The sequence below is a fragment of the Cyprinodon tularosa genome, unplaced genomic scaffold (genome assembly GCF_016077235.1).
Source record: "Cyprinodon tularosa strain WSP-4 unplaced genomic scaffold, ASM1607723v1 ctg543, whole genome shotgun sequence".
In the NCBI taxonomy this organism is placed as follows: domain Eukaryota; kingdom Metazoa; phylum Chordata; class Actinopteri; order Cyprinodontiformes; family Cyprinodontidae; genus Cyprinodon; species Cyprinodon tularosa.
Window position 1 is genome coordinate 859,154 of NW_024039278.1, and position 26,913 is coordinate 886,066.

The following is a 26,913-nucleotide window of genomic DNA, read 5'->3' on the forward strand; positions in this document are numbered from 1 at the left end:
TAACATGATTTCTTTAAATTTTAGTTTTTTAATAATTTATTTGAGCCTCTCTTTTTCAGACTCAAATCATGCCCAAAACAAGTTTAATGGATTTAAAAATACCAGAACTGCAAGTAAAGAGTAAACCTTTCAGATGCCCCCCACTGGTATTTTGGCAGGATGTCACCCACCATATATTGAATATTCTGGCCTCGTATTTGACTGGTCATCTTCACAGACTTAATGATGTTCATTTCAACTGGTTGGTTTGCTTGTATTAATGTATTTTAATATATTAAACCCATTTTCAGTAAGTTTAAAGTCGGGGATAATCACAGATAGCATTTTAAAACATAATCTGATATGTGTCCAAGTTAACTTTTCAGCTACAGTTATGAGTTTATGCATAGTACTCATCTTATTCTGTCTACTCCTCCAAACAAACTCCTCGTCTTTGGAATCTAATTGTCCACACCTTGGCTCATCTGGCTATAAAACCTTTTCCAGAAGCCATGTAACTTTTTCATGAGTGGAGCTGCATATTTATGTTGAGCTTAAAAGAGCTGATTTTAAAGAAGGATCTTATTTCTTTTTCAGCACCCACTCCGTCATGGAAATTGGAAACTTATTTCATGGTGGGCAGTAACACAGGTAATCTGCCTTATTAGAGTTTATGATGGGCCTTATTTTGCATTAACAATGTTGAGCCTGTGTGGAGCTAAATCCCTTTTCAATTCAAACTTGTGCATCCAAACCTACATTTTGTTTCTCCTGAAAATCATAAGTGGTCTCCAGCAAGCAAACCTTCTCTGGGTTGACTTGGGACATACTTGTCAAACCGGCTGCAAACAAGACACTGTGACACCACTGAATGCGCCCCCTAATTGGCTCCACTATCAATTCTTCTTGAGCGGGACAGAGAGGAAAAAAGCTCAGCAGCATATTTATTGTGCCTCCGACAGGCTATTTGCATACGTTAAATGAAATCCCCATCAGCTACTCAGATATACTGTACCTCTGCTAGTGATGGATTAATACTCTTCATGTTACATTCACTGGATTTAGCCACAAGCTTCTGCTTGCAGATGAGGCTTACTCCTACATATAGGCTGTAAACAGCAAACACAAAAGCCCCTTGGATGGAGCAGCTGAGCCGAGGCAACCATACGTGAAACTTTCACTCACACCCAAGTGTACTGTCACACATGAAAGCTCTAATCCTATGTTAAAACATCACAATACATGAGCAAAAAGAAACACTACACAATAATAACACCAGACACAAGCCAGTAAATCCATGTGACAGATGTGTGTAATTAGAAGGCATCAGAAAGCTCTGTATTTGGGTATTTAAATTATGTATCCTTCTTAGGTCTTGAGGCAGTCCATATGGAGAGGTCGTGTACACTACAGAAAGAGAGAAAATGAGGCAGGCATCCTGTCTTTTTAAAGCGACAATGGGAATTTACGGTATGTTATCATCATCTTTATTCACAATCTGTTTATTACAGCCACCTGTCGCCCCCCTAAAGGGATAGGCATGATAAACATGGGAGGAGGCAGCTTTTAGTTAAAGCCGTAAAACAGTTATTGGCAGCTGCTCTGGTTCTCACCTTAGTAGTGAAGGACAACATAAAACAATGTGATTTTATCTGCTAATGCATGAGCAGCATGTCTCACAGTAAAGATTATTTTTTTTAATAAAACATTTTTTTCTGAACTGGTGGATAAACAGTGTTATCTGTAAAATTTTCTATTTCTGGGAACTCATAACAGATTTCAGACAGGTTAAACGTTCGTGAAAAAGTGGACAGTCCTTTCATGCCTAACTCACTGAGTTGTTACTTCAAAAAAAAAAAAAAGCTTTAAGGCTTAAGCTACCATCAGTTTCTTTTTTATCTTTCCAAGGATGCTTTTACTGTCAAATGTGTGGCAGTCCAGTCACATCTTTAAAGTCTGTTTGTTGCTTTTGAAGAGTCGTTTTTTGTATGGTGCAGGATGATTGTAAAGTTTTGAGCTTCATTAGGATGAGGTAACACTTTCCTTGATGAGTTACTTACAATCTGAGGAAGAGGGTTAAATGCTTTATCAGTAATCAAGTGGTCAACTAGTTATTTGCTGAATTAATCATAAAGCAGTGTAGGCTGTTGGACTCACAAAGGTTTCCATCCGTTGAGGTGAATGAATTTTTATAAGAGCAGAAATAGTTTTAAGATACTTAAAACTATTATTATTTGGTGATTGTCACCACATTTAAGAAGTACTTCCATACATCCATAAATCCACCATCTATAAATGATGCTTATGCAGAGAATTTATCAACTCACCAAAAAACAAACCCCAAAAGACGAGCAGTCTGGCTTATATGAAATTGTATATTTTACAGTATCAGTTGTGTGGAAATCTGGATTAATCTTTATCCAAAGTAGCATCTCTTCATACCATAGAAAGTTCTATTTCATTTTGTTTATTTATTTATTTATTTATTTTTTGAGCCAGGGACCATTTCAGATTTGGAAAACAACACAGTTATCAAGGAGTTTTTTTTTTTAATAATGTATTAAAATGCAATGACAGGTAGGCTAGCTTTTTGTTGACCCTTATTTAATGACAATAATAACTTTTAATAGAATACTAAAATTGGTTTTGAAACATGCCCTTGTAATAGACAAACTATTAGTATCTTTTGTACTATTTATTTAATTAATAAGACTTTTCAACATTAGCCATTGTACCTAAATAATGTAAAAAGGCATTATTACTGCGTCCTGTTTTGTCTCACTCATGCAAATTAAGTAACATAAAAAATCCACATTATTACACCAAGTGGTAAAGCTTTCCTGTAATCCTACTATCTTGATACAAATTGCTATTACATGCTTTATTGACACATGGCAGGCCATTTAGAAGACATTACAGAGTTGGAAATATCTGGTTTTACTGTAATTTCTTTGGATGGCCTAAAGCCTAACACTTGGCAGTGCGATGGGAAATAAGGCTTTTGATATATTGTTAGTACGACCAGCACATGTCCAGTCAAGGAGGCTAATATAACTAATTATAATTCGTTTTCATGGCACATGGTTTTATTACAGAAACCATAGGGAAGTTAAATTCTGTCTATTTAAGCAGAGTCTTTTAGTAGTTGGACCAAGGTGACCTGCCTGCACTCATTTCAATCTTAAGAGACTTACAAGGAGACAAGAAGGCAATTAGAGAGTTTATTGACGTGAATGAACATAAATATTTTGGTGCTCAGCCCCCCGGTAGAAAACGTAGAGCTGAGAATTGCTGATGATGATAGAATGGGTAAATTATGTGAATAGATATGTCTGCCCCTCAGGGTCTGGGCACTGGTGGTGTAGAGGTGGAGGAGGAAGGGAGATGATTGGAGTAGGAGGTGGATCAGGGTGGTGAAGGGGGTTGGAGGTTGGTTGCAGCTTGGTTGGAAGACAAATAGGAACACAATGAGGAACTTGGATGTTATTTGCTGCTGAGGAGGCTTGGTGAGAAAAAGGTTGGCAGATGTAGATCCAGAAGATGTGGCATTCAGGACATTGAGGTGAGGGTCTTACAGACTGAAAATAGGCCTAAGCTCCATTGCATTTCTTAAAAATATCTGAGGCAAAACAAGGATATGCAAAAACTTCTTCTTATGCAAAAACTAAGAAGCCCGACCTTGTAAATCTAATTTGTTAAATTAAAATGAGAGAGAATAGATTAGAGTATTTTAATAATTTCTTTTTGGAAACATTTTGTTGAAATAAACTGCTGCTCTGGAACGCTCCTTACTGTTTAAACACATTTCACCAAATCACCCAAAAACTAAAACTTGCACCATCATAGCTTGAGTCAATTTTTGCAGACCTGGTAGAATTTAAATTAGACCACTTTCAGTTTGAAATGGCTGAGAATATACCTCTCCCATCCGGGTAGATAAATGAGAACAGTCTGCTGATGTTGCATTTTGATTCAAAGGTTAATTGACAGCAGAAATATTTCACTCAGTCAAGCAGTCCTGTTTGCTGCATTCATTACAAGTACAAAGCTGCCATGCTTGGATTGTTAAGAAGAATGTCCAGATTTTGAGAGATTCTGAGCACCTGTTCTCATATAAGCCGAAGGTCACGTGTAATATAGCGAGGAGGTGAAGTACTTGATATTCATTTAATGTAAGAGACAGATATGAGCAAGCAGGTAAATGAGAACTTTAAATGTCACTGAACAGCCAAGCCTGTTTATAACAGATTGTACATTTTTAAATGAGTCCTTGTAAAAATTAGCATTGTTAGATTGTACCTTTAAAATATAACTGAATAATATAATCATATATAATTGAAATATAACCTTAAAAGCAATAAACTGCACCAAAAAATGGCAAAATTTAAAAAAGATATTTTATTTAAATGTGAGCTCCCTTCTCCAAGAAGGTGGAAGAGGAAAAAGTTACAGCTGTAATTAGCGGTTTTATAAAGCCCAGAAAGCCAATTATAGTTGCCCCTCTGGAAGTGAAAGTGTTTTAGAGATTCGAAGTTCATCCAACATTGAAAGAAGAAGTGTTAGGTGCAGTTACACAGAGACAAATGTAAAGCTGTGAGGATGTTTGATCCAGATATGCACTTATTATGGTTATTCTAGTATCTATGGGATAATCACTGGTTATATGATGTTATTGATTTTATTACACAAAGAAAACCATAATAGCATAATGAAATAGTTTTGAATTCATATTTTTTAAAGGTAGGATTGATTAGATATTTTATGTCAGTTAGCTGAATTTATATTCACCCCCAACATTTTTTAGTTAAAAAATTTCAGGAGCTGATTTTTAAAACAATGGCACAACAATATATTTGACATTTTACCTGAAATTTAAACATAAATGGTTATTTTTTTTATGTAAAATTTGTAAATGGAGTATATACATTATATTCCTACATGTATTACAAGATGTGAGTAGTAACTAGTTGCATTTACTTGAGTAACTTTAGGAAAAAAATATCTTTTAGCAATAGATATTGGGCGTTGAAATTTAAAATTTTACTTGAGCAAAAATATCACAAAGTATCACTAGTCTTACTTGAGTAAAATGTCAATGGCTGCTCCATCCATTGTCAGTAACTATTCTTAATGAAAACAAGCTTATTTTAAACAAATATAAGTGACACACTTTTTCCTTTTTTTATACTCAAGGCTTAACATTTAACTTACTGGTTAAATGTTACTTTCCATATGCGGAGGCAGCCATGTCATTTGGAGGAACCTATTCTTATACATTGTATGTATTTTTTTCCCTAAGTTTTCAGTATTCTTTACACCTTTATTTCTACATTATTCTTCAAAAACTCATCACTTTGTAAAATATTTATTAAAATATTATGAACAGTCACACAGTACTTGAACAGCTTTTTTACAAAAAGTGTATTCAATCTTACCTGAGTAATTTCTTTAAAGGTAACTTTTTACTTTTACCTGAGTAAAAATATGATGAAGTTCTGCTACTCTTAAGTACACATTTTGGCTACTCTATCAGTCTGTTTATTACATCTAATTCCTCATTTCCTGCAATGCATATGGTAAGGAAATATTTCTGTGTTTTAAATATGCTTTTTAGAGGCAAAGTTTCTCTGTTTTAAGCATCATTCGAAAATAAAAATAACTTTTGAAAGTTTAGTATGTGCATTAATTTGAGATAGATAAATCTATCAACAATGCAAGGTTAAAATTACATTAAAAAAGACATAATTTAGGAAAATGATAAAAGAAAAGCCAAGCAGCGAACTGTATAGGTGCCATAATCATAGCTGCAGTTATGAGCATAGAGGAAATAAATACTTCATTACTTAACAGACAGAAAAAGAAAAAATGTCAATAGACGTGAGGATGATGGACATCTAATGATGTGCGGCTGGTTTTCTTTGCCCTGATAAGGGTGATTTTAGCTCACTCTGCTCACCAATGCAAGAACTTCCGTCAAGCTGGTAGGACCCATTGTCATGGAAACCACTTCTGCATTCACAGTGGTACCAGCCGGGTAGGTTGACACAGCGGGAGTGGTTGTGGCACTCGATCAGGCCTTCTGCACACTCATCTATATCTGAAGACACACATATGGCAACATCAGAATCAGTTTAAACATTTTTTTTTTTTTAAGAGGAAACTTGAATTTGAAACTTCAGCTCACTTTTTGATTTGATGTCCTTTTAAATCTAAACATGGTACACTGGCTGAGGAATATCTAAGCAGAACAAATCACTGCCGCAACTGCAGAGAAGGAGCAGTGTTTGCTCACATCAGACAGCTCCTCTGTCGCCTGTCTTCCACAGCAATAATCAAATTCCTCGAAATAGCTTTGTTTTAAAGCAGAAATCTTTATATTGTGAATATTCCCATATAACTTCTCTAGCTTATTGCAGCTCTCTCACTCAGCAAAGTATGGTGTGCAGCATGCATACGCATGCCCAGCCTTAAGGTTTAAGGTCTTTATACCTTCTACCCCTTCCAGAGTAAATGTGTCTCATCCATTATGGATGCTGTTAGCTTGCTCCTCATCTACAGCTCTCTCCCTGCTGGCTCTAAAAGCTGACCTACGTGCACACTTTGGTTAAGGTGTAACTCAAGGTCACACCTTCGATTGAGTTAATGCAGAACTGGGCAAACAGAAAACAAAAGTCAGGGAATCTGCATTGACTTCTCCATTTTTCTCAAGTTCCTCAGCATAAAGGAATTATTGGTGTATACTTTTGACTTGGTAACGAGAATGATTAAAATATATTTTATCACCCTAGAAGTTTTATTTTACTTTAAGGTTTGGACAGGTAAAACACATCAGATATCTTTAGTACATGTCCTAGAAACTGTTAGAAAATGTATGCTATTTGCATAAGATGTGTTCTTAAGCAAAAGCATCCAGTAGCATCATATTATTTACCACATTGTATATCATGTTTTCCAAAAAATATTAAAATTTATATAGTTTTAAATCAAAATCAAATAAATGTTGGTAAAGAAGGTGTGTATATAAATAAATATATATATAGAGTATGAAGTGTACAATTTGCTATTCCTGTCTTTTACCTTGTTTCAGTGTTACCAGTAGAATGATTCCTGGTCTACCTTTAAAGACTGAGCTTGAGTTCCTTGGCTCAGTACCTCCTATGTAAACACTACTGACTGTCTGACAACCCTACAATGAAACCAAAGCTATTCCTGCAAACCTCCTCTAGAATCAAATAATTTCCCTGACAGTAACTACTACACAAAATACCACATCCCCTTTGGAAATTAGGTATTTTACTTTCCAATATCCTCTTTCCACACCTTCGAGTGAGCTGCTGTCACCTTGCAGACTGCCTCTCTGAATCACTCTTTTACAATAAACCATTTTTTTTCACATCAGCTTCCTGTGTTTTTCTACATGTGGGCCAAAAAGTTACCTAAAATGATGCAGGCTATCTGGTACTGGTGATAGCAGTTTTTAGATTGTTATTTATAGAGACAAAAAAGTTTATACAGAATGGGATTTGCACAATGTTCACCACTGTTCAAGTTTCCAATTTGTAACATAAGCTTAAAGATGGTACATAATATTTGTGTCAGCTGATCTAACCCAGTGCAATAACTAAGTGAACTATCATGAGAAATGTTTGACATATATTATCTGAAGATAAATATGTTTTTTTTCCCCCTTTGATTTTTATTTAGTTTTCTTTGTTTTGTGTGTGTGTGTTTTTTTATAGTTGTGGCACGTGATCGGGACCCAATAAATCTGTCTTTGTGCTTCCATTGTAGGGTTGAATGGTGGCTATTGCAGTTGAATTTTCAGATGGTTCTAATGTTCTTACATCACTGATACTTACTTACATCATAGTTGCCACATGTTCATCCAACTCAGCCATAACCTATTCTTTGGAAGCACCAGGTTTAGAGTATCACTGCAACAGGACCATAAGACTCTGGATCACTCGGCATAACTAAGGGAGAAAAAAACCCATCCCCCTCAAAATAATCTCTCATAACCAGCTGCATCCCTCGGTTCACTGTCAGTCCCTCAATATGTCAAATTAAGACTTTCGATCTGCCCCTCAGGGCCACTTGGCACTGACAAATTTGGTGGCTTTTTGCAAAGATTGTCTGGGATCGTGTTATGCTTTTGCATTTGGGTAAGTTGCATTTGAAATGAGACATTACTCTTCAAGATTTTAGAATTAGTGAAATTATACAGTGATAAGTTGTATCCTTAAACTTTGTACCGCTATATCACATTAGAACTGTTGGTAGCTGCTAGTAGCTGGTGCAGAAAAATGACTGATAATCTTTACCCTCTTAAAACAGTTCATTGAAAATTTCCTCTTATCCTGCATAAAGTTGGGAAACAACATATAAATTACAAAGAAACCAGACTTTTATCTTGTAACTTATTAAATATAGTTATATAGTTATATTAATTTGTCTACAGTAATCTCTACGTATCCCATACTTGTTTCATAATCAACAAAGTTTATGAGAATGTCATTCAATCACAACATAACAGCTTCCATTTAAATCAAGCTGTGCAGTAGTTTGTCAGTTTTTAATAGTAGGGTTACATTTGCTAAAGTCAGGGGTGAAATAAAGTATGTTTTGAGACTGTGTACAACAAAAAAATTCAGCGGCAGTTCACAGTACTGGCAAGAGGAGACATATTTTTCCACAACCAGCCATGGCTGCATGTTGGGTAAGAAAATTGATCCGATAGCAACATGCCGTCTAAAAAAAAGGACTTAATCTGTTTTGAAATTGTTCTTTACAGTCAGTCTCAATTGTTTCCTAACTACCAGTGCTGTTTTTTGGAGCTCAGCGCTGTTGCATGTTTTCTCTCCTCTCCCCTTGGAGCCTGGGGCTCTCAACAGTGGCCAGGCATCAAAATGTGAATTCCTGTGTTGCAAAATGTCCGAACTAAAATAAATGGGAGAGTTAGCAGTTGTGTTTCTTTAACCAGACAAAGCATAAGTGATTGAGCAAATGACAACAGAATTGACAGCCATAGAATTACTGCTTACAAATGCTTATATATGTGTATATATTTATATTTATACTATCTTGTGTGGTTTGTTGTACCACATATATATATATATATGTATATATATGTGTATCTGGAATGTGTAACAAACGTAATTTCCCTCTGGGATTATTAAAGTATGTCTGATTCTGATTCTGAAATACAACCAATGCTAGGGGAGTGGCGTGCTTGTTTAATGCAATGTCGGTGAAGCATTCTTGTAGTTGCCTGAAATATTTCAGGGCAACTTAATAGTATGTCAAATAACATTATACATAGTATGTCAGAAAGGGCTTATAGGTAATTAATTTAGGATCCTTTTTCAAATACATGTTGGTGGAACTAAGGCACTGGAAAAATGTAAGTTGTAGTTTGATAATCAGATAGAATCATAGAATTCAAATCAGGCAGAGCAAAATTAAACCCACCAGAGGAGTTCTGGATTTAGTATAGTTTGGGCTTAATAACTACAAATTCTGAGTGAGTGGTTTTCTCTGCAAATGGCAAGTTTAAAGGAATAGTACACCCAAAACATGATTAGCCTTCATTTTCTACTCACCCCCATGCTGAACAACACTCTGGAGTACTTTTTTGATATCTCAAATGCATCTGGAGATCTGGGAGGCTTCTTGCTGTCTGCTGACATTCAAATAATGGAGGTCTATGGTGCCCGAGGCAGAAAGGTCCATAAAAGTCCACAAAAAACGTGTCAATATTCCTCCATACTGCTCGTCCAATGTATTCCAAGTGTCCTGAGTGGGTAGCATCCAGAATTTACTCGAAACAAAGTCATTTAGAATGTTTTTAGAGCATAAACAGTAGTGTATAGGATTTCCTGAAAGCGTGCGCCTGCGAGTTCAGGATGCTACAGAAACCGCGGCAGACCAAACCAGATGAAAGTGCGCATTCAGCAAAGAACTCATGCTCTTCCTCAACACTGAAGTCCTCAGACATTTTTCTTTCGTTGTTTCTTTCTTTGCACAGGTAAACAGCACATTTCTTCTTCTACGCTTGCATTATTGGCAGAGCAGACGCTGAATGCGCACTTTCATCTGGTTTGGTCTGCCGGCTTCCGTAGCGTTGTGAACGCGCAGGCGCGCGCTTTTAGGAAATCCTATACACTACTGTTTATGCTCTAAAAACATTCTAAATGACTTTGTTTCGAGTAAATTATGGACCCTACCCACTCAGGACACTTGGAATACATTGGACGAGCAGTATGGAGGAATATTGACACGTTTCTTGTGGACTTTTATGGACCTTTCTGTCTCGGGCACCATAGACCTCCATTATTTGAATGTCAGCAGACAGCAAGAAGCCTCCCAGATCTCCAGATGCATTTGAGATATCAAAAAAGTACTCCAGGGTGTTGTTCAGCATGGGGGTGAGTAGAAAATGAAGGCTAATCATGTTTTGGGTGTACTATTCCTTTAAGAATTTGTATGTCCTAATTATGTTTATTTGATTAGTAATTTAATTGACGCTCAATTCAATAATCTATATATCACAATTAATCTTAGCAATTGTTTATCACTTATTCCCTACAATGGAAGCATGTATTGATTTGAGTTTGGACCTTGCTGTTTTCAAATGCATAAAAAGAGAAAAAGGACGTGGGCCAATAGGTTTTATGTGATAGTATCAGCATAAATAAAAAAATAGTTTTATCCCTAGTTATAGAATCATAATGAAAATTACTTTATTAATCCCTTGCAGGCAATTCTTTTCTTGCAGTGCACCCATTTACAAAAGAGATAGAGCAAATTAAAACATAATAAAATAGGACATAAAGATTCAGTAGATGACGCCCCAACTCAGCATTGGTCGCTGCAATATCTGTGATCCAGATGCAAATATATTATGTGATAATACTGTCATTATCAACTGTTGAAAATAAGAAACAATGTTCAGTGTAGTTTCTGAAAGTAATGATGGGTGTGAGTCTCACTAGAAGTGTCAATAAAGTTTTCTAGAAAAAAAAAAAGCAAAGCAATACATTATAGTGGATGCTGGATTCTGTTGTTATTAAACTCTGGAATGATAGAAAATGGCAGTTTAATGACCGCATCATTATGAAAGAAAGAAGGTAACAAAAAAAACAGCAGCCATCTGCAAAGCAATCAGTAACTGCAGCTGCCTAGAAGTCTGTGTGGATGTTTACTGGTTGCTCTGGCAATGACGTAAAAGTCGGATCAAATGTCGGATCAAATGTGACATGACCGTTCACAGATGATTCAAACCTCTTGGATAAGTATCTGATTTAGTCCACATAGGGAGGTTACTCAAATCGGATTTTTTGGTCAGTAAACAAATTGGAATTGGGCCATTTAGACTGCTGTTCATTAGTCTGAACTCATTTGAATAACAGCAAAAAAAATCAGATATAAGACGCATTTGTCTGCAGATTAAATATAGCCTAATTAGTTCTTTTTAATAAAATGGTAGATTCAGTTATATTCAGCTTTGTACATTATTCAAATAATAGAAAGTATTTGATTATACATTGTAATCATATTACTGAAGGGATGCTTTTTATTTATAACACAGCAACTTGTATGATAAAATCACCTTTATCCACTGTTGTTCCAGTAAGTATTGTAGGATACCTCAGCACTTTAAAGTGCAAAGTGTAAACAGTATGTTTTACTCCATACTGCTTGACTATTTTGTCAATATTCTTGATTTTAGAGTAGCTAAAAGGGAATGTAAAGAATATTCGAAAAATTTTAAATATAATTCGCTAAAGAGAATTCATTTTCTCTTGACAATATATTTAATAAAAAATTATGTTAAAAACTGAATGTATCTGAAACCCCAGATTGTTTTATTTCATGAAATTATATGAAGGTCTTATTTAAAAACACTTTATAACCACTTTTGTTTAAAGATGTATTAATTAAAAGCTGCCTGCCCTTTTTATCTCAGCATAGTAAATCAATTTCACTTCACCTTAAGTCAATAACTGCTTATAAGTTTATTTTTGGTTGTCTATTAAAAAGTGCATTTTTCATTTAACTGTGTTTGAGTAACTGTGTGGCCGTGTTCTGCCTTCTCTTCTGCCTGTCTGTGAAAGTGAAGTGGACAGATGACCTTCCTGTGATATGAGGTACAATATGCTTGACTCCACACTCCATCAATCTGTGTTAGAGCCATGAAAGAGAAAAAGGCATGGGAACATTTCCACATTTTCTCCTGTTTCCTGTTACAACAGTACTAACATTCATGGAATAGATGATAAAAATAAAAGTAGAACAGGATAAATGGCCAGTCTGTCTGTATGATTTGATTAAACGATTCTCTAAAGTGCAGTGAGATGACATGTGTTGCAAATTGGCGCTATGTAAACAAACTGATTTAATTTTGATTTGATTTAACAAGAGCTCGTAGCACTAGGTAAAAGGTTTACCTTTAGTGTCGCCTGAATATTTTTATTGAGAAAGAAAAGCTTTATAACAGCCTGTGTTTAACAGATGTATGAAACAGACGTATGAATCTGTTATGATGTGTTTGAATGTTTACAGGGAATCTAAAACATGCAAAGCCATTTTGTTAAATAAAAAAAATTATAAAAGCAGCATTTCTAATACATGCAAAGTTGTTTGAAAAGTAAATAAATACTAGTAATTTGAAGAAAGCTATGCATTAATTTAGTTAAATCAATATGGGTTGTATATTGTTTTAAAAATAAGAGAATAATTTATACTGTTATTAAATACCTTTGGTTAATTATGTCAATTGTACATATGCAGAAAAGTGGTTTGACATTCAGAGAATATGTGACAGACATTTTCCACTGTATCACTTCAATAACAACCTAAGGCAGCAACCAAAAGGCCATCGGAAGGAGCCTCATTAGTAGGATGTCTACATTTTGGTGTCCTATTAATGGGAAATGTGCTTTCAGCAAATTATTACCTACTTTGCATAATGTTTTCCTTCCCTTGCCCTTCTGAAATTCTTCAAGGAAAACATGCAGGATCATTTTGCAAATGCAGGTTACTAGATTTTTAAAGCCGCCTCTTTGCTTTTCATCAAAATAAATGTAGTTTGAATCCAGAAATAATAAGCAAGCTCCCAGAGGAAAAGGAAAATATGTTGTTTTTTTTTATGCATGGTGTTTAATTATAAGTAAACAGCACTGCAGATTTAACTTATCACATTAGTAGTTAACTGGTAGACAGATTTATTCTGTTTATTTGGTAAGTTAATTATATCTTGGTTGACAGCATTCAATAAAATCACTTGCAACTAGATCAGAATTTTTTTGAATTTACCAAGTATTCATAAGTTAACATGTATTGAGTTTATTATTTTTGATCACACAACAGAACTTTGAAAAGAGAAATTTAGAAAAGCAAAATAATGATTCAAGAGAAGCTGAACCTACAGTCCCCCCAAAAAGTTTTAGTGCCCCTTAAATATGATCGCCTTTTGCCAAATTTCAACTACAAACCTTACTGTTTAAAAGGGGTCTTCAACTTTTTCCAAGCTAAGGACCCCCAAACCTATGGTGAGATGGAGTGGGGACCCTCTAATTATATATTTAGTCTATGAAATTGTGTTCTATTAAACTGGTCCTATAGTCACTCTATTACAGATGGAGTAATGTAACGAAAGTAATTTCTCCCTGGGATTATTAAAGTAGTTCTGATTCTCATTCCTCGTTGATGAGACAGGTGTTGTGAATAAAACGGCGCCCAGCTTGAAAGAGCTCCTGTGTGTCGCTGAATGTGTGCATTGATGACTGAAAGACATCTTCTGCCTCCATTTATCTGTTTACTACAGTGTGTTGAATTCATGTTAATGTGTATTTAAAGACATTTCAATTAGTGGAAAAAATTGCAGGAGGGAATATAAAAAAAAGTGTAATCAACTAAAACTTTCGCGACTCCCATGCAGTACCTCTGTGGACCCCCTAGGGGTCGCGGACCCCCTGTTGACAACCTCCGCTGTATAACATTCATTATTATCATAGGAGGGATTTGCTGCTGGAGGGCTAAGTTATTTTTTAGTCCTGTCATTTCAAACTTCAAAGGAGGTTCCTCACAGCGTGCAGCAACAAAATGTCTTTCATTCAAAAATTGTTTTATTCTTACATCTCAGCTAATTTTTCAAATAATGTGTTGTTCTTTCTCAGATTTCAGCAAATTCATTAAAGTTAACATTGGACTTTAGGCCACTTCTAATAAGTCTATCCATGCTGAAATGTCCTTTTAAGTTTGTCTTCATGATGTTTTTCTTCAACAATTTCTCGTGACGGACAACTGGAGGTTTTACAATTCCAAAGGATTGCAGTAGATTTGAAGCAGGAGTATCGGAACAAGAGGCTTTGCTGTTCTGGCTTTTCATCCTAGACCAGATGGCAAGCACATTTATATTCTGAAAAAAACAAAACAAAATCAGTAATGATACAGGACAAGTTTTGTGAACTTTTTTCATAAAAATGTTAGATGTAAAACTGCTTGCAATCTGACGCTTTTCAGTTTAAAGAGCCTATATCACGCAAAATTAACATCTTGAACTCATAAGTATGCTGTTTTTTCATCAAAATCATACACACAGTGGTATTTCAAGAATCTGTGAGGAATCTCTTTTACTGAGCTCTGTTGTCTAACAGCACAACCCAGAAGTTGTACACAGTTAAAAAGTGAGCAGCTAATGATATGTTCTTCGACGGGATACAACCTGATGCTCTAAGGCAATCTGACTGCTCACTCTGTGGGTCCAAAGACCATACATTGGACTCAATCCCGTAGAGAGATGGTACTGGTCAGTCTCTATACGAGAATTCCCTTGTTTGCACATGAACATGTTCATAGCTCTGCTTCAGCAAGATACTGTCATGATCACCCTCACCAGGGCTCACTAAATTTCCAAAATGTTATTTTCATCCCTAAGATTTCTGATTGGGAGGTCGCCGAGAGAGGCTAATCTCCCCTCGTTATCCTCTGTATACTACACAAAACAAGATGCACGATGATGCTCAAACTTCACCAGATCCAAAGAATTCTTGTGTGACTGAAAAATCATCCCAAATGGCGAAATATTGCAATCTCAACCTGCCAGCACTGTAAACAAATGCCTACTTTCTTAGATCAAAAAGGAGTGATGTAAGGCATAGAGTGAAGATTCAGGCCTAAAGTTGAGACAAATTGACTGTTATAGTGGCTAATCCGCACAGTGCAGAAACCTCTCTCTTTTTAGCGAATGTCTTATGCTGGGTTAACAATGAGCGCGATCGGAGCAGCCAAGAAGCATCTGCTGCTCCATTTTGGATGCTAGTCCACATTAAGTTCAGATGCACCTCAAGTGTGTGCAGATGCATCTGATGCTTGTACTGCTCGTGTTCAATGGCAGGGTGGCTTTGCTATGTTTGCTGTGATAAGTTAGTAAAAAAATGTTTTAATATGTCTTGAGCTAAAAAGTCTACTTCAAAACATCATCTATGCAGTCAGTTGATGAAGTTTATGATCCCGCCTCAAAATATTATTTTGCTGTCGAAGCCGCTCAGACCCCCAATGCCAACGGCGCGCCATCACTGGGAATCCCCAGCAGTAGCTGCTTCAGGCTGGCCAGCCTCTTGGGTGTTTGCACTACTGCTGGTGTTGGCTTGAAGTAGATGTTTTCATGTACAGTGGGGCAAAAAAGTATTTAGTCAGCCACCAATAGTGCAAGTTCTCCCGCGTAAAAAGATGAGAGAGGCCGGTAATTTTCATCATAGATATACCTCAACTATGAGAGACAAAATGAGAAAAAAAAATCCAGAAAATCACATTGTCTGATTTTTAAAGAATTTATTTGCAAAATATGGTGGAAAATAAGTATTTGGTCAATAACAAAAGTTCATCTCAAAACTTTGTTATATACCCTTTGTTGGCAATGACAGAGATCAAACGTTTTCTGTAAGTCTTCACAAGGTTTTCACACACTGTTGCTGGTATTTTGGCCCATTCCTCCATGCAGATCTCCTCTAGAGCAGTGATGTTCTGGGGCTGTCGCTGGGCAACACGGACTTTAAACTCCCTCCAAAGACTTTCTATGGGGTTGAGATCTGGAGACTGGCTAGGCCACTCCAGGACCTTGAAATGCTTCTTACGAAGCCACTCCTTCGTTACCCGGGCGGTGTGTTTGGGATCACTGTCATGCTGAAAGACCCAGCCACGTTTCATCTTCAATGCCCTTGCTGATGGAAGGAGGTTTTCACTCAAAATTTGACGATACATGGCCCCATTCATTCTTTCCTTCACACGGATAAGTCGTCCTGGTCCCTTAGCAGAAAAACAGCCCCAAAGCATGATGTTTCCACCCCCATGCTTCACTGTAGGTATGGTGTTCTTTGGATGCAAGTCAGCATTCTCTCTCCTCCAAACACGACGAGTAGAGTTTTTACCAAAAAGTTCTATTTTGGTTTCATCTGACCATATGATATTCTCCAAGTCATCGTCTGGATCATCCAAATGCTCTCTAGCAAACTTGAGACGGGCCTTGACATGTACTGGCTTAAGCAGGGGGATACGTCTGGCACTGCAGGATTTGAGTCCTTGGCGGCGTAGTGTGTTACTGATGGTAGCCTTTGTTACTTTGGTCCCAGCTCTCTGCAGGTCATTCACTAGGTCCCCCCGTGTGGTTCTGGGATTTTTACTTACCATTCTTGTGATCATTTTGACCCCACGGGGTGAGATCTTGCGTGGAGCCCCAGATCGAGGAAGATTATCAGTGGTCTTGTATGTTTTCCATTTTCTAATAATTGATCCCACAGTTGATTTCTTCACACATAGCTGTTTACCTATTGCAGATTCAGACTTCCCAGCCTGGTGCAGGTCTATGATTTAGTTTCGGGTGTCCTTTGACGGCTCTCTAGTTTTGGCCATGGTGGAGTTTAGAGTGTGACTGTTTGAGGTTGTGGACAGGTGTCTTTTATACTGATAACGGGTTCAAACAGGTGCCATTAATGAAGCTAACGAGTGGAGGACAGAGGAGCCTCTTACAGAAGAAGTTACAGGTCTGTGAGAGCCAGAAATCTTGCTTGTTTGTAACTGACCAAATACTTATTTTCCACCATATTTTGCAAATAAATTCTTTAAAAATCAGACAATGTGATTTTCTGGATTTTTTTTTCTCATTTTGTCTCTCATAGTTGAGGTCATTGGCGGCCGGCCCATAGGGGGCGCTGGGGCACCGCCCTCCCTGATAAGAAGAGAGAAACGTAAAATATATTTTTAGAAATTAAATCATAAATGTCAGTTTTACTCTCTAGACTGTGTACCTATAAGCAAAACAAATTATATAAACTACATTTCCCTATCTACTGTCATTAATTTGTGGATTTCCACAGACAGACTCCTACCGTCTCTGTTCTGGGGGCTGTGATCAGACTGACCCACATTTGCAGAGAATCTGTCAATCATGTACTTTTGCTAGGTGAATTTAATGGCCAATCAGCGTCTCGGAACTTTATGGTCTTGGGGCGCTGAAAATACTGCGCTTTTACAGGCTTCTGAACCCAAGCGCAGGTGCAGACAATGAGAGGGACGATGGCGAACGTAACAAGGAAGATGCAGCTTCCACCAAATTCGGTGAGATCCTTATTTATCTACCCGTTTGCCGGAAGAACATCCCTGTTGTAGGATATGAACATTTCATGTCATGGTTATTGTGACTGTGACGAATCCACCTCCTCGCTTAAAACAACCTCTCTAACTTTGCGCGCCACACACACGTTCCTGTTATACTGTGTTTGTGAGGACCAATACACTCGCGCTGAGCCCAGTAGCTCCATGAACTTAAAACACACAAGCTGTTCCTGGTTACCTGCTGGCATATTGAGGGTGCACACTTAATATTTCAGTGGGGTTAGCCGTGTGTGTGTGTGGTATGTGGGGGGTGTGGGTGTGGGTGTGTGTGTGTGTGTGGTGGGTGTGTACGTGTTTATGCTATGGGGACTTGTCAACTTCAGTCTGGCTGCGTCTTTGCTGGGTTCAAACCCAGTTTGGTGTAATTGAATAAGTCAACGAATCTGTATAAAAGAATTAAGTTGTAAAAATTATTTGTTTTTGTAAATTAATTGTTTGTGGAGGTAATATATGGACAAAACTGATTAATGAGAAGAAATCAGAAATAAGAGAGCCTGAGGTGAGGGGCTTAAACTATTTAATGAGGGCTGTGGGAAGAAAAGCGGCAATTTTTGTTGTCTGTTTCTTTGTTACATTGCTGGTAACTGGAGGGAGGCTGAGGCCCAGAGGATCTGGTATATGTTTAGTTTCTTTTGCACCCTGTTTTGATTTTTTGAGCTCAATAAATCAGCAACACCGGTAACCCGACTGAGACTGGATTCTTGGAGGCCAAAGAACCCCGTCACAGTGACCCAAATCATCACTGTTATTATATAGTAAATTAAATCATTACTGTTAAATTGTATGTATTGTCCAATTGTTTAATCGAATTCTTATTCCGGATTAGTTGGAGACATACACTAGGCTATATCAGCCCCACCAAAAATATTTTTCACCAGCCGCCACTGGTTGAGGTATATCTATGATGAAAATTACCGGCCTCTCTCATCTTTTTGAGTGGAAGAACTTGCACTATTGGTGGCTGACTAAATACTTTTTTGCCCCACTGTATATGCTATAAGCAGCAAGCACCAAAATAATAACAACAGAGCTGAGTCTATTTCTTTGCAACCTGCCAGATCAGCTTCTCTGATTGGTTGATAAGGCACATCGAGCAGAAAAGTTCTAATTTTTCAACTCCAGCATTAGCCGCTTGTGAAGCACTGCACGGGATTCAGATGCTAATATGATCAAGATTCGTTGCTCCTGGTGATCAAAATGTGCTGTAGGACCTTTGCCAGGACAGGCAAATGTTTTTCATTGAGGTTAAAATAGAAAAGCAATATATTAATACCCAGGTAGTGCTAAAGTTATATTATGAATTTGCGCTCAAAAGGACTTTAAATGATGCAAATCCACCCCCAAAAATATGATGTTTGACCTTTAAAAGAAATTGATAAAAAATTAAATAGCCTTAACTGCTTTTTTCAAATATTTGACTATTCTTTCAGAATAGAATGATGGGTTATATTTCAAAGTCTAATAGAAATGAATTTGATTTTAAATTGGAGTTAGTAACCTTGGATAGCTTGCAGTGCACAGGACATGAATGCCACGCTGGATTTAAATTTTGATTATTTTTATGGCCTATTGGGTTTCTTCTGTTCGTTAAGCTCTAAAGTAATTAAATCTAATAATTTTGATGTACACTCTACAACTCATAACCATAAACAAAAAAATACACTTGTAAAAAGACAACACAGACCTTCAGAGAAAACAACTTGGATTTAAAAGGGTGAAAAACAACTAAATCCTTGTGCAGGTTACTCAGATATTATGACTGCACCCTGAATGCATGTGGAAATAAGATTTTTGACAAGCCTTATGGGGAAACCATAGAAAACAGGCTGTAAATAGCTGACCTGTAAATATGTGCTCTCTGAGAGCTGGCTGATTAGTTCTGTGAAATTGGACTGCCAAGACTGAGGGTTACATAAAAGAGGTAGAAAGAACTAGAAGAAATGGATAAAAGAAAAGGGTTGCAGCTGAATTAATACATACTGACAAAATGGCGAGGAAAGGAATGGACAAGTTAACAAAAAGGAAATTAAGAGATGTATGGAAAAATAAGTATGAAATATTCAAAGGTATGAGTGAAAATAGAAAGATAGGGTGAAGATGTGCGAGCTTAGAAATTGGAATTGAGGATAAAAGAGAGAATTATAAATTCACAGGAGGGAGTGGAAAACACGGGAGATGAAAAGGAAAAGAACGATGGCACTGAAAAACTAAATAGCAGCAGTTGTTGAAAGATAAAAAGGAAGGATGGAGGCAATTTGAGAAAACATATGAAAGACAAGGAGGGGTTAAGGCTAAAATTTAATTAGTAAGGAGGAAGGATTGGGAATAAAGCTAAGGATAAAACAGAAGGTGGTGTTGAAGGTGCAGTGTAAAATAAAGAAAAATGCCAATATGTAATGCATGGTGTAAAAGGAAAGAATAGGAGAGTTATGAAAAAGAAATTAGATAAAGAAGAGAAGCAAAATGGATGTAGAGCAAGAAAAATTAACTGTCCCTTCCTACGGCTCTCATGGGATCCTCAATCTCTGCTGTGTTTAATTTAAATAAAGAGCCTGGAGTTAGAGCATAAATGTGTGTTTTGTATTAAGTGTGCACATGGTTAGAATCCCCAGTGGACACTTTATCCCAGTCCTACACTAACCAATTGTGCTTGGTGTCACAGAGACAAATCTCAACTTCAGCATAGCTATATGCATAACTAAACTACATTTTAAAGATTGTTTTAAAGGAAGTTGGGTGAAAACTGACTATAAATGAGTCAATATCTATAAAACAGACTATAATGATAAAAAAAACATATATTCTACAATCCTTACCTAAATCACAGCCCCAGAAAGAAAAGTCATGCACTTACTTGAGGCTGTAAGTTACAGAGTCATATCACATAAGAATAGTTTTGTTTTAAAGCATTCCTGAGGCAAGACTACAGCATGAAATATGTTGATATGGCTACATATTTCCTGCTGACTTTTATGTTTTTTGAACTGCTTATCATTAATATGTATCAGTAAACAAAAGCAACAATATAAAATACACACTCCCTAGAAGCTGTTTACCTTATCTCTCCTTAAGTGCTATAAAAGAAACAGTAAATTCAACTTATTTTATTCAGGATCATCATCTTCTTCTACTCCCCAGCCATGTGATTTTTTTTCCTGCTGTGTCAAAAACCTTTTTAGATTAAACCATCTACACTTTTTGCAGCAGTCTGGATGAAAACATAAATAAAGACCTGACAATGTTTTTTAAATGAAGGAAAATTCATAGACCGTGCTTTGAGTAACGTACCCGTTTCACAGCGGCTTCCTGTGAATCCCGAAGGACAAACACATGTGTTTGGGGACACACAGGACCCTCCACTCCGACAACCATCTTCACAGAAAGCTGGAAAAACAAACAGCAATGAGTCAGAAAATTTTGTCAGCATGTAACGGCAGTAACCAATGAATATCTACTATACCAGTTTAATTCTAGAGCACTTTAAAGTGCTGCACCAAAAATGAAAAACCATGTATGTACATAAAAAAAAAAGATAAAACCAAAGAGGAAGACAGACAAAGAAAGCTCACTCTGGTTTAAAAGCGAATGCAAAAGAAGATTTCAGAAGAGTTTTACAAATATCACAAGCTGGAGCATGCCTGATCATCAGAGACAATTTATGACACAACTTTGGAGTCAAAACTGCAAAAGCTTTGTCTCGTCTAGATTTATAACCAGAAAGATAAAAAAAAAAAAAAAAAAAAAAGAAAAAAAAATCTGGTCTGCAGATCTAAGAACAAAAGTATATAGGGTTAGAGCAGTTAAAATAATTAGAGGTGGCCAGTCCTCCTTGGTCCTTAAAATAAAATAAAATAATTACATATATTGTATATTATCAATTACATTATCAAGCAAGCTATATACAGGGAAAAAAATGTTTTCATCAGTCAGCCTGACTTTCACCTTAAGTCTTTAAGTTATTTTTCAGACCTAAAACTACGAAAAATGTGCTGTTATGTCCTCTAATATTCCTACAGACAGAAATTTGAGGAGCATTGGACAGTTTATTATATTATCCAACCCTTTAATATAACATAAGTTTACTCTTAGGAATTTTAATATCCCACATTTGCAAGTAGCCTTGCAGAGAGTACCTAAACACATGAATGGTTTCAACACACCTGCATATGAATTTCACATCATGTGAAAACAATAAAAGTCACTGTTGCAAACTAAACTAGTCATCAGTCAACTAAACCCGATTGTATACAGTAGCTTAACCAAAAAGAGAGTTAACGGATATTTTAAAATTTTATAAAATGTATTCATGTTCATTTTTTATGCTAAGATGATGAAAAAAATCATAGATTTTAGACTTAAGATGTTACCAAAGAAGATAAAATTGTGAAAAATTTAGATTTTATATATATATATATATATATATATATATATATATATATATATATATATATATATATATATATAATGTGAGAGACCGAGAGATAGATATGCTACTTTACCACTTACATTTTAAGACTGTAACCTTGACAGTGCCTTACTTTTTCCAACTGGAACCAAGCTACTGTCTGTATACTGCATACTGTCAACACAGCGGTATCTGTCTCTTACATGTCTAAAACCTAATTGAGTTTCTGGCAATCCACAATTATTTACTGTGGTGTTACTCCAAAATATCGCATTTCTCTTTGAAGCTTTTTCTACAGTTACTGAAATGTTATGTAAGAGCAGGTATGACCTTTACAAAACAGCTTCAGAACACAACTGGCTTCCTACAAGGAGAAAAACATAAAAAGTCTAAATTATACTTAGTTTTGCCTTTAAAGTGCAAGGATTTAAGTTAAAAAGAGTGCAGACTTAATTTAGTAGGTTCATTAAAGAGTAATTAATTGAGTATTTCTAAATGTAATTAATGATATGAATCAAGAGATTGGCTTTAATGGCCTGAAAAATCTATTTAAAGTTACATACCAAAGGGTGTGCAGGGAAAATATCTGTGTAATCTGTGTGCAGCGGCTTGTCTCAGATTAGTTTATGATACTAAAGAAGGACCATTTGTTTGCATAAATTATCACCACAAATGTTTGGGGGGAAAGGGGGGGCTTAATATACAAACAACTGCAGAGCAATATATAAAAGTAGAACCCAGAGCAAGGAGCAATTAATCTGATTGGTTCCACTAATAAAAATTTGTTATGAGGCCCTCATTAGGCGCCGATTGCCTCTGTACTCATACACTTCACTCTTAATAATGAATTAGACATACACTGATTTATCCATCTCGTGATTTAATAATTATTTCAACTTGATCAGCAAAATGCTGCCTGCAACATAAACTAAGGACTTATGATGTGGGGCATTTTTAGAGCTAAGAAAAAAAAAAAAAAAAAAAAAAAATATATATATATATATATACATACATATATATATATGCCTCACTGGCATCAAACAGTTAAGACGTGTCAAGGCAAGGAAGTTAAAATATCATCATTGCAGTACTTCTTGCATTTACAATGCAGTTGTAATGCAGTCCAACTATTAAATTTGATTGCTCTTTCAAAACCAGAATCTTAGCAAAAACTAAAGCAGGAAATTCTGGTTTTGCACACCCACCTCCTTTCAGTAGGATGTATTTTGCTAATCACACACAGAGTTACTATGAAAAGATCCCAAACAAATACACAAACCGTTTGATCTAAAAGCAGATACATTCTTTTATTCTTAGCTCATTCTTCAGCAAGAGAATTTTCAGCATATTCGGGAATAAAGCTCCAACTTCTTCATCCATCTACCGGTATATCTCAAATCCTATTACCGGTATACTCATGAAAAAGTTGATGCAAACTCTGAAAGCCAACCCAAACTGTAATTCTGAATATACTGCCTCCAACTTACAGTGCAGTATTTTATCTCACCATGGCTGCTTCAGAGTTTACTGCAACCTGCTCTAATTTCTCTGATAAAGTTTTTCATTAATTATGATATAATTTCTACGCACTTTATATTATAGATTATGATTATCTTTTGAAACCTAAATTTCCAAGATATTCTCAAATAAAACAGATTCTAAGTTCACCAACAGCAATCAAACAATAATGATTAAGCATGATAACTCAATATTCATGCTGTGTTTACTCTAAAATTAACGTTCCCTGATATTGTGTAACATTGTAACCAAAGGAACCTGGAACAAATCTTATTTGAATTTGGTTTAAAAAATAAATGAATAAAAACTATGTTCAGCTCATAAAGAGGAAAAAAAAAAGAGTGTTGTTTTCCTGCCACATACATCTGCAGGCTTTCAAAACATGGCAGTGATATTCCATTTCTAGGCAGGATCGAAAGGAGAATCAGAAATGCATTGCTGAGCTCCACCAAACACCATGGGGAACACAGTAGACAAGTGAAATTTCACATTCATGAGAACAGACTTAGAGAGCTGTTGTTGTATTGCATTCTCTCTTATTTCCTTTTTATTTGTGCCTGCAGACATTGATGTTTGTTTCCTCGTCTCTGTCGCAAAAAAACTTGAAGTTTACCATTGATTCCACTAAGCCTTCACAAAAGCTGTTATCTTGAACAGAATAGCTCACAAAAAGGAGTCACTCCATCATCCCTCTCTAATATTTGTTTTTTCTTGTGCAAATTCTTAGTCATCTTAAATTTCCATTTTCCTAAGTAAGTTCCTCAATATCTGTGATACCTGAACACCGCATCACCAGGAAGCAAGCTGCAGGGATAGATTCAGACTCCCCTCACCCCCCCGCCCCCTTTAAAAATATGGTCTCCTTGACCTCCAGCTAAATTATCTCCCTGTTAAGTGAGCCAGTTGCTGACTCGTACCGAATCATGCTTATAGACATAGATTTGCTATTTGAGTTCCACATTACATGCCATAGATTGCTTTCCAGTGGGTGGTAAGAATGAAATCATTCCACTTTGTGCCATGCAAGCAGCCGTGTATACGGTCATTGGGCGTCTAAGGAGCCATCTCAGGTTTAAGAGCAGGAAAGCAACAGAGGAAATGAAGTTAATATTCCACAATTTATATATGTATGAAGAGGGAAAAGAGCTTTGAAACTAGTAGACCAGAACCAATGTAATAATTGGCATTCATAGAGGTTTAACGCAGTGAAGTAGTGTGCTGCACATTTTAACCCCTCAATCCTCATCATATGTTTAGAAGGAAGTGTAAATCTTACGAGTTGACAAATATTTCAGAAGATTATTTTCAAAAACCCGTGTTAACCTTCTGTTAAGTGTTTTATAAAGGTAAACCGCCTTTTGCTAACCAGCACATTTTTAGTGTAGCACTATTACAAAAGCCTGTCAGGTCAGCTTATCATAATATGTTGTAAAATATGCAACTCTGAGTAAGTAAAAGTGAATATTTTGCATATTAGCTTAACTTTTTCTCATAACAAGTGGAGCTTTAAATACAAATAAGATTGGTACGCTTTAAGAAATAACATCTTACTCAATAGTCAGAGCAGTCATCTTAGAGTTGGATCAGTGATAGTAGCTGTCCTGATGTATATACAGCAATCTTTACTTTAAAATCTGCCTTGCCAGTGAACTTACATGAACTCTCTTCCATATTAACACACACTTTGTGGACTTATCTTTTCTTTTAAATAAGTTTTGAAGAGGTTTTGACTCTAAGTATATCTTCCAACACATGCAGGTAAGAGAAAGCACAGTAGAACAAGCACACGTCTTGTGAAGACGCCATTCATTAGCTCTCAAAGAGCAGTGAATGTGTACCTTGAAAAGGGATGAAACCAGCTTCTGTACTCTCTCATCTACTTCCCTAATCTCAGAGGACGAAAGATGCCTGCTGCCTCTTTTACTGCAGAGGGTGTGTATAATTTTTGCTGAGCTTTCTTGCTAATGAATGCACAACAGCAGGCATAAAAACAAGCACAGAAGTTTACCGTCTGCTGCAAAAGGGAACCGAAGAACCCAAAGCAAGAACTGAGAAGGTAGTATATTCAGCTATTTAGTCATACAAATACCCCACTTCGTCATTCATCAGGGTGCACGTAGTTCACCTTTAGCAGAACTCTCAGTAGGGTCTTTTATTGAACATCACAGATAATGACTGCACTTACAAGACAATAAGAGTCTGGGCTAGGCTGTCGGCATGGATTAAAGCTGCATTAAAGAAGGTTTTTACAGCCATAATGTATCTGCAGAGTGTTGAAAGCGAGGTTGATCAATACTGCTGACACGACAATTTATTCTGCGGGTACTTCGAGAGATTTCTTGCTTTGGAACAAGCTTCTACACATTTTAAACGGCCCTTCAGGGTGGTGTCTTACAAGCAACTCTTCAGAATCATATCCTATTGGGATATCTGAGACATTGGAGAGCAGTTTAAGGAATAAGGAGATTATGCACTGTTGTATCTCTATTACCCATTAGTTTGATCCAAAAGCATGAGCTACTGTAGATCCAATTTGGCCACAATAAAATATCTTTTTACAATAATATATCATTTCTGTTTCCATTAAGTGCAGGTTTTCTATCTATTCAACAACACTTTTTTATGTTTTGATAGGATATCATAGACTGGGGTTTATTTTCCGTTCAACTGTCAGTTCATAGTGCAGTGGAATTAAAATTTAAAACAGGCTATCAAACAAAACACATCTTTAGTTTCAGGGAGTTTCTTGCACAAACAGATAGCATCATAGCTAAACAAATGATGAGGTTTAAATAGTTTTTTAATACAAAAAATTTGATTTTTCAATTTACTTTCATATTTATTACCTTTTCTTATTTACCCTTTAATCTACCAGCTTTGTGTTACTAAATGACTAACTTCCTGCTTAAACTGTTAGAAATCACTTAAAACCATCAATCCAGTTAGCGGCTGAAGAGCACCAGTCTATGGGGGAAGGGTACAGCCTGGACAGGTCACCGGTCGGTCACAGCAACACGAAGACACAACTGTGCACGCTGACACATAAAGACGATTTAGAGATGCAAATTAACCTAACATTCACGTTTCACACCATGCATTGGGGGAAGATGCACACTCCATACAGAAAGACCCTAAGCTCGGAATCAAACAGAGGACCTATTTTTGCAACAAGGCAACAGTGCTACAAAATGCACTGGCCTTACTTAAAACTAGGATTTATAATAGTAAAATATACCTTTTACCTTTACTATATACTATATAATATACCTTTACTTAATAAAAAAAAGATAAAAATTGGACACACCAACCTTTAATTCCAAAAACAGAGTAGCTTCAGT

At 36.3% G+C, this 26,913-nt stretch overlaps 1 protein-coding gene across 1 annotated transcript in view; it reads right to left on the bottom strand.

Annotated features, from left to right (window-relative positions):
• The window catches only part of LOC119796324 (protein kinase C-binding protein NELL1-like), a 321,529-nt gene that overhangs the window by 16,991 nt on the left and 277,625 nt on the right, over positions 1-26,913 (bottom strand). The window contains exons 15-16 of the mRNA XM_038304828.1: positions 20,941-21,036; positions 5,936-6,076 (exon numbers count right to left, since the gene is read on the bottom strand). Coding sequence (XP_038160756.1) covers positions 5,936-6,076; positions 20,941-21,036 — 237 coding nt within the window. The remainder of the gene's footprint in view (positions 1-5,935; positions 6,077-20,940; positions 21,037-26,913) is intronic.